The 14,271-nt window shown below is 44.2% G+C and overlaps 1 protein-coding gene and 3 pseudogenes across 1 annotated transcript; all 4 read right to left on the reverse strand.

The window, feature by feature from the left end:
• Positions 1-281: 281 nt before the first annotated feature.
• On the reverse strand, positions 282-1,742 carry LOC147464242 (uncharacterized). The gene has a single exon (XM_086525154.1). It carries the CDS (start codon positions 1,740-1,742, stop codon positions 282-284), a length of 1,461 nt encoding a protein of 486 aa, XP_086381280.1.
• A 1,664-nt stretch (positions 1,743-3,406) lies between these two features.
• LOC147464243 (uncharacterized) lies at positions 3,407-4,992 on the reverse strand (annotated as a pseudogene).
• Positions 4,993-6,818: 1,826 nt separating this feature from the next.
• On the reverse strand, positions 6,819-7,392 carry LOC147464244 (uncharacterized; annotated as a pseudogene).
• Positions 7,393-9,177: 1,785 nt separating this feature from the next.
• On the reverse strand, positions 9,178-10,736 carry LOC147464245 (uncharacterized; annotated as a pseudogene).
• Between the last annotated feature and the right edge of the window lie 3,535 nt (positions 10,737-14,271).

The following is a 14,271-nucleotide window of genomic DNA, read 5'->3' on the forward strand; positions in this document are numbered from 1 at the left end:
CAGTGGAAAGTAGCATGGATTGTTTGAAGTGTTTGATTTATGTAGATGCGTATTTGTGTAGGTATTAGGTTGTTTTTATGGAGAATGGAGATGCCGTGTAGTTGTGTTGAGGATATGCTACGGAAGCCTGGAATGGTTGTCGTATGTTGTCGAGTCTCTTGTAGGCAGAGGATGTCGGAGGCCATTAGGCTTTTGTCTTGGATGATATTGTTTGCATGCTTTCCAAGGGAGACGATGTTTAGTGATTGCACAATGTAATGTGTATCTTGGTGAAGATGCAGCTACTTCTGGATGGGGGAATAAGCTGCTTCTGTTCGCAACTTGTGGAGTTCTTTAAGGACAGATGCATTGGTGTGAATGTTGCAGGGTAGCAAGCTCTCTATCAAATATAGATTTGCAGTGTCACGAATTCGTGTGAGAGCAGTGTATGCGAGGCCGTGAGACCTAATTCCTTTGGGGTTGAAAGCTAGTGTGTTGAGTGTAAGCCCTAGTGATCGGTGAATTGTGCGGGCTGCGGCAAGCTGAACTGGGAATTGCTTGCGTGTGAGGGCGTTGAAGTAGTTCTTGCCAATTTGGAATTTGCGTGCGATGCGTAGAATTGGCATCCAATTAGGCATTGTGAGTGGGTTGCGAAGATGACGGTGGTCATACCTTTGTTTTTGCCCTATGCTAGGGTTGGTGAAATGAATCCAGAGGCATGTCATGTCGGAGAATGTAGTGTACAGCTTGTAGATGCCTTCTGCACCGTTGACGAGGCCGTCGAGAATGTCCAGATTTCCAACGCATAGCTCAACCACTAGGCCTGGCTTTAGGCGCAATGTTGCTTGGAGACCCACAGTTTGTCTGGCATCTAATGGAATTGCTATTGTTTTGTTGCATGAAGCGGCACGCTTGTCAATCGCTTTGAATATGTGTGGCTCACCGGGCAATTGTGCAAAGACCTTTTCATTGTGTTCATCCTTTGCCTTGTTAGAGTAGAATAGGTGTGATATGGTTATGTCAGCAAGTAACTCTTTGTGGAAGGAGCTGTTAATGTAATCAAGGTTGCTGATGGTGTGTGAGCCAATTCTCATTCGGTTGAGGACTTCTATAAACTGTCCATCTGTTTGTCTCATTGTCGTCGTTAGTTCGTAGCACTTAGGGAATTCATGCCAGTACGAAGGTGCAACCGCCTCTAGAAGAGGTTGCTTGCTTGTGAATATCCAGGAGTCTTTGACTGGGCTAGCTTGGCAGAGGTCACCACAAAGTATGACATCAAGGCCACCAAAAGGCTGGCCATGTTTTCTCTTGATGGCACGAAGACATGAGTCAGCCAATGATAAGACACTTGATCCTATCAAGGAGACTTCATCAAACACTACAAGCTCCAAATCTTGATAAAGTAAGGACAATGCATCTAGCTTTTCTGCTCCAAGAATTGTCTGTGTCGTAGTTATCAAAGGCAAATGTAAAGCTGAGTGTATAGTCGTGCCACCAATGTTGAATGCTGCCTTGCCTGTATATGCCATTAGGAGTGCCTTAGGAAAGTCAAGATTGTGGCCTGACTTATGTGTGTAGAAACGAATGAGGGCTTCGACTAGCAAGAGCAACGTGAATGTTTTTCCAGTGCCTGCTCCACCTGTGAGGAAGAGATGTATCTTTTCTGACGGTGCTATGCGTTTTTTGAGCATGACGTCATCGAGGATGAGTCGCTGTTGTGGGTTTAGCTTCTTTATTGATGCGTGGAAATCCTCATTGGTCATGCCAATATGTTTGGAAAAATGTAAAGAAAATGGTTTCTTTGCCGGTTGCTTTGATGGGGTGTTGATCATCACGTTGGCATTGTCGAAATCGTTCAAGGAGCTTACACTTCTCGTGTTGCGTGAGGTTGCGATGGCTGTTGCGAGCCTATCCAGTGGAGCTGTTTCGACAACGAACTGTGATTCATTGTTTTTCACTGTGTCAATGTTCGAAGTGTAGACATCGATCCAAGAAGAACCTTAGAGCAGGTGCTCATTCTCATTGCTTGCCCATGGCAGGAAGAGAAGGCATTGTTCCCTGTAGTGGTTGTCAGGGTCTTTGGCTTTATTGTATCTAACGTATCGTATGATGCGTGCCCTCCGCAGCAACGTGTCACGCATGGAGGGATTTTTGGTTGTGGAAGCGAACTGGGCCAAGCACATGGGAAAGAATGAGTGTGGTCTGGAGGCATATTTGTCGATGATGGAGGCAGAGAAGATATCTGTTGTGTTGGGGTGCATTTTTTGCAAGGCGTTCTTTTTTTTGAGAACGACAGCACGTTCTTCAGGCGGATTAGTATTTATGTATATGAATTCTCTAGAGGAGCTATGCAACGGAAGCGAGAGACATATGTAAGCAGCTTGTTGTGAAATAATTTGCTGTGTGTTAAGGATTGTGCTACCAAATTTTCGCAGTCTCTCCAATGTTGTTGCATTGTTTGCGACACAGTGATCAAGCTGTGCCTTGATTGCTCCTATTAATGTGTTGTCCATTTTTGTCATGTATGAGGTGCAGTAGCTCGCAGCTCCATGTGCGTTTAGCACGAACTGTATATCTGTGTTTGCATTCCAAAGAGAATCTATTGACTTATTAAAGTTGTTTGTGAATATATCGCTTGGTTTGCGCTTGAGGAAAATAGTGGGTCCCGAGATAGTTGCTTGCAATGCAAGCAAGTACTGTTCCATGGAGAGTTGTGCTTGTTCTAGCCATTCTTCGAATGTGGGCGCATTTTGTAAATCAATTTGGCTGAGTTGTCTTCGAACTTGTTGCAAGTAAACCTTACCTTGTCTAGCTATGTTTGCCTCAAGTATTCCTTGCCGGATAATAGTTGTGTATGGCATGGGAAAACATGGAAATCCAAAACGGCAACTTTTTCTCTTCTTTTGGAAAGTCTTATGGTGCTTGTGCTTGTAAGCTTCAGAAAGGTCATTGGGCAAGATGGATCCATCTGTGCTAATGTGGGTATCTATAAACATTAAAATATCTTGATCTGAGTGCGTTGTGAGTGATGGAGCATTTTCTAGCCACAACAAACCATGATCATGTTGGCTACCGCGACTTTGGAACTCCGTGACGAAAAAGAAATCTTGTATTTTGCCACATATAGAGGAATCAATCCGCAATAACCGTTTCATTGTGTTGAACCTGTTGACGTAGAAACGAGCAGTTGTAATGGGGTCGGCACTAATGAGGCGACGTTGGTATGAGCTCAGACTCTCCTCAGGCTCTTGGCTCAGCAAGACTACCTTCTCTAGTGCAGCAAGAAGCTCTTTCCATCTTCGCTCTGCGGAGGAGAACGTGACAAAAAATGTGGGCGGTCCAAGTTTTCGGATCATTGCAAAGACATTTTTTTTCATCTTTTCCTTGTAGTTGGGGGATGTGCGTAGTGCCTCGAAGTCTTTGAAGCCTAATCTTGAGTTGAGAGGCTCTCTATGTTTGTGTCTTGTACAACTTGCCTTGCAGTCAGAGTTGCACCTGCTAGCTTTCCCTTGCGCATTCGCACCCAAACAGAGGAAGCAACTTGTTGTGACATGATTTTGATAGACTTGAAAAATAAATTTTCAATGTCCAGGGCGAATCTTCTATCAACGTTCAGGAGCTCCCACTTTGCAATCGTTTGATAATCTTTGCTTGCAGCCTCTCTATATCTTCTAGGGGACCCAAAGAAAAGAGTTGGGAAGCTCAACTCTTCGCAATACTCATCCATGAAGATGCTCAACGGTGAATTGCCCTCGCAAGGTGCAACATGAAGAATCTTGCCACTGTAATCGACAACCTCTGCCGCACTGGTGACCCCGTGAAGCATGACATCAGTCTGTTCATCCTCAAGCTCAACATCATGCGCATTGGCATCAACGGTATTCGTAGGAGGCATACTTAGACTTGAAAGGTGTGCAAGCCACTTGTCATTGATCGTGACACCTTCTCTCGTGTAGAGTGGTGTGGACAATAGCGTAGTGGTTGCACGCATTGTGAGCAGGGGCTGCACAACACCGCTTAGGTAACATCTATCGTATTTGAGCTTGCGTTTGATGCCCACAAGGACAGAAGCCTCATCGTCAATGAAGCGAGGCAGGACAACCTGTCTCTTCTCCAAGTTGGCAAGCACATTGACAACGCTACCTCTAAGCCCGTACTGACCTTCGTATGTCAGTTCACGTATCTTGGCGAAGGGGATACGAATGGAGACCAAGCGTGCCTCTACGGGATTTAGATCTGACACAAAGGGAAGCGCTGGATTGAGCCCTGTCTCTTGCAAGCTCCACAGATGATTGCTATCGCTTGTCGAGTGTTTCTTGCATTGGCTACAGACATACACATCTCCATAGCGTCTTTGCTTTCTTGAAGTGGATTCCGCAACTGGAGGCAGAAGCTGACGTGTTAGCTGGCGGCGGAATAGCAAGCGTCGACATTTTCCGCAGGATGTAATGGGCTTGTCCTTGATGCTTTTGTTGTATTTCTTAATCGTCTTACTCAACCTGGCATGGGTGTGTCATATTTGAGCACCAGTGACCAGGCCCCTCTCGTTCTTCAAGTGTGAAAGCTTGCATTTGACGGCGTGGGTTGTGTGCAACGTGTGTGTGTGCTTTGCTTGGAACATGCGGACCACCTCAACATCAGGCAAATCATCATGTAACAAGCATAGCCTATGCAAAGTGGCCACCTCATCTTCTTTCCATCCAACACGTGCACGGCTTGAGCACGTTGTGAATGTGGGAAGGTATGTGATGCCATTGCTTGTTTCAAAAAGCAGAATGCCCTTTACAAGAAATGGTTTCGATGCCATCCCCAAGATGATTTTTCTCACGCTTCCATTTCTTTTCAAATACACTTTTAACCTACAAGTCGTAAAGCGAGCGAAGGCCGTTAACATGTCGAGGCTAAGAGCAAGTGAGTTGGCGCATGTTGAATACAAAGATGAGAATTTTGTGACCGTCATTGTGCTAGTGGACCCATCAGTACGGAAGAAGAGACAAGCACCCGGGACAACATGTCTTTCAAGCAAGAAGCTCTCAAACAAGTCATTGAGCAAATTCGATCTAAGGTCATGCGGTGTGCCTGTTGAGTTTCGGAGATGGTGTAGCGCGAGGAAGACGTCTAAATTGTTTGGAAATTGTGCCGCAAAAACAGTATCGGCATCATGTTCGGCCAAGTGAGCCATTGGAAAGACACGCAAAGATTGTAAATATTTAGTTACCTTGTGTGTTCGTTTGCGTGTGTGTGTTACAACGAGAGAGAGAGAGAGAGAGAGAGAGAGAGAGAGAGAGAGAGAGTGAGAGAGTCTGTGCTTTGGAAGGTTGAAAAGATGGAGAGCAAGGAAGAATAGAGAGCAAGTTATGGAGAGACACCACGGCAACAAGGCTCAAAAGAAAGATACGATTTTCTTATGAAACGCGATATACAATGGACAAGCCAAAATTTAATTCATTGATTGTAGAGGGGTCTAGATAAGGAAGCATAGTTATTCGTAGTGAAAGGCCAAAAGCTATGGAAATCGATGCTCTCAAAGTATCTAGGTTTCCAACAGAGGAGTGAAAGATATCATAGACCCATTTGTGCCAATTTTGAACACACCCTCGACAACAGATGTCGATAAAATATCCCTCGCCTCTGGAATGCTCTCCGTGTATACCTCCTTGAAGCTCGTTGGCAAGCCCAGAAGACGATCCACCATAGACTCTGACATTTGAACCGCCACAACACGTCTGTCAATGCTGCTTCGGATCTGTGCCTCCAGCGTGAGAGTCGTGTTGATGACGTGATCTTTATTGCAAAGAGAGCAACACAGTCGGCCTTCAACCTTCTTCACCTTTGGCGAGTCACAAACTGAGCCCTGGGAATGCAAGAGAGATCTATTGAAGTTCACAAAGCGCAAAGTCCCCACAACCTACAAAAGAAACAAATGTGTGAAGACCACTAAAGATGTCTTTATGTGGTTGAGTGCAAACCATGCAAAGTCACCTCTCTATTGTTGCCGAGAATCTCACGCTGTCTATGAAATGTTGTGGTCAACTCTTCCTTCAAGCGTGATCCTCGCACGGGGGCCAAAGTTGTGACGTCCAGAACAGACAATGTGCGCACCTTGCCAACAAAGAGGCCAATATTCCTAGCCACAAACATAACAATGTCCTCCCTAGCCATCTGGGCCATGACTCGATCATAGTCATACTTTCGAGAGTTGACAAAGTTGACCTACATATGGCAAAAGGTCTGTTAATATCGAAAGAAAGAAATGCTGAAGCCAATGCTTCTGATACGTACAAGTGCTTTGTCTTCTGGGGTCGGGCCATCAGCAACAACCAAATCCCCAAATGTAGTGCCTATTCTTTGATGGAAATTACGGCTTTGCAAGACAACAAACGCCAGTGTCTCCAAGGGCGGACGTGGGCTAGTAGTCTCAGAAATTGTAGCGTCAGCAAGAAATGTGCTTATCTTGGTCTCATGATAGAAAGCTAAAGAAACAGGGAATGGGTCACAAGGTCGAATGGTTGTCGACGCACTGACATGCAAGGAGAACAAAGATGACCCATCATCATTATGGTTTTTAGCCCTCACAAGAGGACGGTCAATCCTTACGAACAAGCTGATCTTGAGCTCCTTGGTGTAGGTCTCAATGAAGGGATCCATAAGGACGACCGTGATCGTGTCAATGCAATCGGCATCGACGATGTCGAACTTGAAGTAACGTGCATTTTTCTTTTGCCTAGGGGAGATAGAACGATATGTGCCATACCAATTCAAGATTTTCCCCTCTATGGAGAAATCTTTACTATCCTCATCTATATCACTAATCTTGAATAGCGGCAAGGTTTCCTTGACTAACAAGCTTTTCCCTTTGTCCAGTAGCTTGCCGGTGTCCACGACATTCTGAGTGGCTAAATATTGGCCAACTTCAGAAAATGAGGCTGCAGCTTTGCCCAATTCATGAGCTGGCCAAGGAAGTTCTTGTTGAGACAAAGACGGTGCTTGTGCGCACTCCTTCCCTGGTGGAGAGTATCCTTTGCGTGCAAAAAAAAAAATAAAGCACCATCTTAACGCAACTCGACAATCAAAAATGCGTTGTGGCAAAGAACATCGTAGACACGTCAAGACTATTCGACCAGAAAGAATGATTGTGCACACCGGCCATACCTGCACTGCCAACGGGATCGCTAGCAGGGATTTCTTGAAGCAAGGCACGCCTACACCTCTTCCCAGCTATGATTTCCTCGAAGCTTGAACTTGCCGCGACCCAACAGAGCTCGACACTACCATGTGCGATGAATGTTTCCCTGCAAAGCATGGAGGAGACTCAACGAACCTACGCAGCTCTGCAAGAGGAAAAGAAAAGGAAGCATCCAATTAACCATAGCATTGACTAGTTGAGCAAAGCAAAGAGGGCGCAAAAAACATCCTAGGAGTAGCACACTTGTAAAAGGAAAGCGAGAACGAGGCACGGGAACGAATTTCTTGAAAGGAGGCGAACAAGCTTGCGCCAAATATGATTTCTTTTTGGATGAGCAAGCAAACAAGTTATTTAATCTTGGAAAATGTCACGTTTCAAAGCCCTCGCCAGGTTACATACACAAGAAGATTTAGAAATTTTCTCATGCAGAAAAACGAAGTCTCTCAATGTTTTCCATACAATGCATAACATCATGAGCTTCTGCACGAGAGGCAACGTATATGGAGGCCTCCGAGCCAGGTAGCAAGATTGTGAGCCACTCAAGCGAGGATGATCATAAAGAGCGCCAGGTCGAGTCTATTGAATCACTCCCCTCAGCCAATGGACAAATGTGAGCATACGTAGACATGCATAAGCCAAAAGCTAATGAAGGACTGATGCCCAAGGCTAGGCTTATTGAGCTTTGTGAGTTGTTGGAAGTAGAGGCAGCTCAGCAAAGATATAACCACAACATAAAAAGATTGCGCATGTGAGATACGAGACAGTCGTTGCATGTGCATGATGCTAGTGCTATCATTGGCAAAGGCAGAGGGTCGTCGAGTGGGGTGTATGCAGAGTTAAAGAAACTAGAGGAAGCACCTTTCGGGTTGTTCTCAACGGACATGCGCCTTTGCAGGCAGGGGCAGATTATGGCGAGTGTGCAATTCCACTTCAATGAAGATGTAATGAACCACCAGTTTCCGGATTTGGCACTCGAGATGAGGTGTCCGTTCGTCAAGTATTCACAAATCCTGGTCATCAAGAGTTGGGCTTTCCAAACCTGGTTCGGTAGATCAGGTATGGTGCGGTTGGAGGAGTCAAACTCCCCTCGACTGAGGCGGCCTGTGAACCAGTGAACGGCCAAGCATGTTGTCGAGAAAGTTTGGGCAGATGAGCAGCCATTAGTAAAAACTGGTGTCCTGGTCACAATCATTGTACTCACTTGATACACGGGAGAACTATCCATTCAATGACAAGCATGGAGCAAAGTTTCGACTGAAATTTTTTTTAGGACATTGAGCCCCCAAAGCTAGCTTGACTGGCCAGACATGATGCAAGCAAAGGGCTGGCTGTGCCTTTACCTGAGCCGTCCTGCACTACACTGGACGACCTGGTCGACGGTCAAGATGGCACGAGCGAGTGGAGCCTGAGCTAGAGGGGCAGACAAAATGCAAGGAGGTAACATGGTGCGAGCCAAATTTAGTTTCAAACATGATAGTAAATGAGCATCTTGGGAGGTCAAGGCCAGATTTGTTGTGATGCTCGTGCTATTGTATTGCAGCCTTATGCTCACGAGGAGAAACGTTGAACGCACCAGCCATCGAAGTCATGGATGCCGATTAGGAACACCTAAGTTTCTTGATAAGAAGCCCCCTAGCGAGGTACTCGATGCGATTGAGCAAAGCCTACTGAAGGTGAAGACAAATTACGGCCCCTGGTCTGATACAACGGGGAACCCACAATACTCCAACAATGATCAACACACGAGAGCTTCTCGAACCCGAGAGCAACAGTATGCCCGGGTCTACAGTAGCCAACAACACCTAAATGACAGCCAAGTACCAAAATACAGAGAGGGATCCAGAATCCCTTAAACCTCGGACCCAACTCCGGGTCTCAAAGCATAAGCCAAACACATCCAGCAAATGTCTAGCTCGACACATCTCCACAACTAGATTACATTGCAAAAGAAGGAGACAAGCCCTCAGTCAAAAAGGGCTGCTACCTATGTGCACAAAGTCAACGAGATTTAATCACCCTGGCCCTGCACAGTTCAGGCGATTGAGCAAAACAGCCCCTAACCTCGGCGCAACGGTACAGTAACAGAACCCACTGCAGGCATCTGGAGTAGATGGCCAGAACGCGTATGCAGGCGCTGAGGCACACAACTGAATAAAGCTCAGCCTGCTCTCGGCTCCTAGATGAGCAACTCCCTGATGGCTGCTTGCGGCTCCACGCAGGGCAGCTCACGGCCTGATGCCAATCCCACACTGGAGCGATGAGGGTCCAGCCCCTTGTAGCGTGACCTGCCAATAATGTCAGCAAGGGACCATGCACCCGCAGCCCTACTGTTGCCCTTTTCTGGACCCAAACACGTGACCACCATCACGAGCGCATCACTTGCAACCGCAACAAAAAGCAAGCAGCAAGATCAGGAGAACAAGACCAGTGCAACAAACTTTTTGAACTACAACGCTCACAAGCACGGACAAACCAAGACCAACAACGCAACACAAGAGCAGCGCACGAGTCAAAAAAGCAAACCTCCAGAGAAGTCCATGCTCTCACCATCGTTGGGTGAGGCATTGCTTGCACTCCCTTCACCGCCACCAACAACGCCATCATCAAATGCGATGGTAAAGATGATTTGCAAAGAAATGTTATTCCAAGTACTTTCAGACACAAGAAATAAACTCTCAAACCAATCTACAGCGCACTTTCAAATGCTCGACTGATTTAAATTTACGATTACATCATATAAGCAGATACAAATTGAATAGTAACAGATAGGTAAAAGCTCAAACATGAACAGAGAATCTTGCACTGGATAATGTAGCTCAAAAGCTCACACATCAAAACAAATTCTCAAACTTGCTGCCATGACACAGTATAATGATAACACCCGAAGCAAGAACTGAGACTTGAGGACACATGTGAAAAAGCAAAACAGAGAGAGAATCTTCCACTAGGTAATGTAGCTCAAAAGCTTGTACAAAGCAGGACAAACAGAGAATCTTGCACTGGATAATGTAGCTCAAAAGCTCACACATCAAAACAAATTCTCAGACTTGCTGCCATGACACAGTATAATGATAACACCCGAAGCAAGAACATATGACAAAGCATTTTTTTGCGCTTTCTGGCCTGTCATATAGACTACAACAACCACATGCAAATTACATCTCCTCATTGTCCTGTGCTCCATTCAGCACATGCACTGAACCACAAAGACCAACACGAGCAGTCCTCGTAATCTCAGGCTGCACGATCACCTTCAAAGACCTTGAGAAGCTCGCCTGCGGCATTAAACGAGTAGAACAGCGCATGGAAAAGCTTTGCTGCCATGTCCTCATCGCGTAAGCCTGCAGAGCAACCCCCTTCAATGCAATCACCTTCCAGAGCCTTGAAAACCCCCCTCCATTAAACAAAAAGCTATGTATGCAACATCTACTTCCTATGGTAGGAAAATACCTGCTATGTAGCGGTCTTCTTGCAAGGACAGCACCCGCTACGCGTGTGCCGCATCCTCTGGCAACAACAGAGCAGAAAGGACCGAAGCTCGCCAAGAGCAACACGAAAAGGGATTCCACATGTGTCAAATGACCCTTGATAAAAAAACCCTAAAGGCCTTGCTACATGTGGCAACCATCTAACAAACCATCGGACGGCCTACAATTTGCAACAAACTTGCCACTAAAACCCTATGCCCTTCTGCAGGCCAAAAATGAAAGCAACTTTGAGAAATAGCATGTGAAAGGAAATGCTTTCTTTCTCTTCAATTTTTACATGGACATATTGACAATTTTTACATGGACATATGTCAAGCAAACAAATTTGAAGATCTTCATCCATATGGATACTAATGCCTTTAGCAAGTCAAATGTATGCTTAACTTAGCTCTATTAATCTACCAAGGGAGATATGTCAAGCAAACAAATTTGAAGATCTTCTCCCATATGGATACTAATTCCTTTAGCAAGTCAAATGTATGCTTAACTTAGCTCTATTAATTTCCCAAAAGATTGTATACATTTTTTGCTTGTTGTGTAAGGAATATTTTAGCATGTGAGAGTAAGGTCTTTTAATTCCCCAAAAAATTGTATACATTTTCGCTTGTTGTGTAAGGTATATTTTAGCATGTGAAAGTATCGTGTCATGTTTATTGTTCCTCTTTTGGATTTTAGTTTTATCAACAAGAATCTCTTCTCTCTCCCACTTTTCTAAGCAAAAGCCACCAACCCCCCGCCCCCCCCAACACACACACACACACACACACATCACTTGCATGACAATGCATGACCAACCGCTCTCTCCTTTCCTCCCCCATTTGACAGTTGCCATTTGCATATGTATTGCTTTCCACCCCCGTCAAGGTCGTTGGTCGTGGGCGGGTAGTGCATCCTGGCCCTTCATCAACTATCTTTTCTAGAGCGGAATCATTGTTGCAGCCGACAGATTGATGACATGTCAACAGGCTTCATAATCCAACAACACCCTCTCAATCATTCCCAATGATTGTGAGCCTCGTCAGCAGCCATAATTAATTATCAAGTGGTTAGTTCTCATCGCTAATGATCGTAAGCCCCGTCAGCATATGTAATCTTCTCTATGCTAGCAGGTGTCCTCTGAACTGTACCCTGTGTTGGCCTAGCGGCAGGTGAGAACCTATGTGTAGCTCTGCAACCTTCGTCAACATCAGATCATCTCGGCTTGCCTCCCAACGATGCTTGACGTTTGGAATGGACAATTAGTGTCCACACTCTCATAATACCTGCTCCCTAATGGCTCCCAACATGCGCTAGTCGCCAATGGGCTGCAGGTATTATGAGGAATGGACACTAAGTGTCCATTCTCTACCCCTTTTGGTTTGCACCATCCACCCCAAAACACAAGTTGGCCATACTGTAGCAAGAGGTGCGCACTCCCCAGCAACTCGATAGTAGCTGGGACATCACCCCTACTATTGCTCCACCTAGAGCTTCCCAACTCTGTCTCCTTGATGTGCAAAGCAAATCACAACACACACACACACACCCACCCACACACACACTCGCTCGCTCACTCACACACCCTCAAGTCCTACAGTCATCATGTCCTGAGTATAAGCACTTGTTGAGTTCAATTTTTAAACATTCATGTCTTGCAAGATGCAGACCTAGGTCGCTTACTCGCTCACTCACTCACACACCCTCAAGTCCTACAGTCGTCATGTTCTGAGTATAAGCACTTGTTGAGTTCAATTTTTAAACATTCATGTCTTGCACGATGCAGACCTAGGTCACTTTGTTTGGAGAAATGCCCTCATACAACATATGTTTAAAACACTCTAGAGCACTTGGGTGCTTTGTGGGAACGTGAATTCTCTTGGTGTGCTCGTGATTACGTGAGCAAGCGAGGTGGCAATGACAAAGGGCTGTTGGATTTTGATGGCGGCTGGTTCATTTTGATTGTCCTCGGAGGCATGGTCATAGGTGGGCAGAGACAACTTTGTCGATGTCTTCGAGTTTATCTTTCTAATGGGGATTGGCTCTCTCATAGCATGCTCATCTGCAACTTGATGGATCTCTTGTGATGTGAAGTGTTTTTGTTGTATTGCTCGTCAGTGGTGTGGTTGATGTGCATGGGGCCTTGGAGACTATGGTGGCTGTGGCATAGCCCTCATTGGTTGTGGCATCAAAGACCTTGTTTCTCAGTGATAAGGATTGTCGGTCATGTGGTGCCCTCACTTAGCTTGTGAGAAAGGCAAGTCTTGTATTTTTTTGGTTATTAATAATACAATACCATTCACTATTGTGAGTTCTACAAAACAAGTGAAAGGGCCACGATGGATTTCTAAAACAATAAGAAAGTGTTAAAATCATTAGGTTGAGTTTAACTAGAATTTAATACGGTGAAGCAGTGTTCGGGAGTGTCTCTTTTTTTAAGTGATTGAGTGTTCCTCGCAAAGAAGCAAACCTAAAATACTAGCAATTTCTTTGAAATTTATAGGGTTTTTGAGCTAAGTTTTGACATCATTGCACCGATTTTCCTTCTCTATACCATGGTTTGCTCATTTTATATCTATATATATATATGTGTGTGTGTGTGTGTGTGTGTGTGTGTGTGTGTGTGTGTGTGTAAATATAGATAAATAAATTTACATATAAAATAAAAAGAACTCATTAACATATATTGTATATTTACTTATTTTATATTGTGTATGTGTGTGTGTGTGTGTGTGTATAGGTATATGTACATGTATAGAACTTACTAGAATTATGGAAGGTGAAGCTTCACTTTATCATTATAAAGGAATAGAATACAAGAGAAGTCAAGCCATGTGAGGAAGTGAAATGAAAGATGAAATAGCAAGTGAAAGGGTCACGAAGGCTTTCAAAAACAATAAGAAAGTGATAAAATTGTTAGATTGAATTAAATTGGTATCAACATTTGGGAAACGATTGCCTAAGTTTAGTCTTGAGCCGATTGAAAATCGAGACTAGCTAGCTGCAAACCATGGAAAACGAAAGAAAAACTAATGAAATATGTGAGAAAGTCGTCCAAAAATTCTACAAATCTCAAAATTTCTGCTAGTATTTTCGGTTTTCTTCTTTGTGAGGAGAAAACTCGATCAACAGTCACTTAATAAAAGAGACTTTCTCAAACGTTAACATTAACTGGAATCAAGCTATAAAATGCAAGAAATGTAAAGCCATGTGAAGTTGTGAAATGAAAGGTGAAATAAAAAGAACTAATTAATATATGTGTGGTGTGTATAGAATTTATTATAATTATAAAAGGTGAAGCTTCATTTTAGCATTCTAAAACAATAGAATGCACAAAAAAAACATAGTGTGTGTGTGTAAAATATACTAAAATTATGCAAGGTGAAGCTTCACTTTAGCATTCTAAAACAATAGAATGCAAAAAAAGTAAAGACATGTCAGGATGTGAAATTAAAGATAAGTCTCCATCATGCACTGAAAACAATAAAAGTCTTTCGTAACCCAACACAACATTAAGGGTTTCTTTTAGAAAGCCAAAAAAGTTTACTATCATTAGCTTGCCATGTGGCATTAATCCCAAGCTTTTTCCAATGACCCAAAGATACACCCAAAATTCAACCCTTTACTAAGCACTACTTATAT

Source organism: Adiantum capillus-veneris, chromosome 1, assembly GCF_014529385.1.
Source record: "Adiantum capillus-veneris isolate H3 chromosome 1, ASM1452938v2, whole genome shotgun sequence".
Classification (NCBI taxonomy): domain Eukaryota; kingdom Viridiplantae; phylum Streptophyta; class Polypodiopsida; order Polypodiales; family Pteridaceae; genus Adiantum; species Adiantum capillus-veneris.

Coding starts and splice junctions, on each gene's coding strand:
- LOC147464242 (XM_086525154.1), bottom strand. CDS start 1,742: ATGACCAATGAGGATTTCCACGCATCAATAAAGAAGCTAAACCCACAA.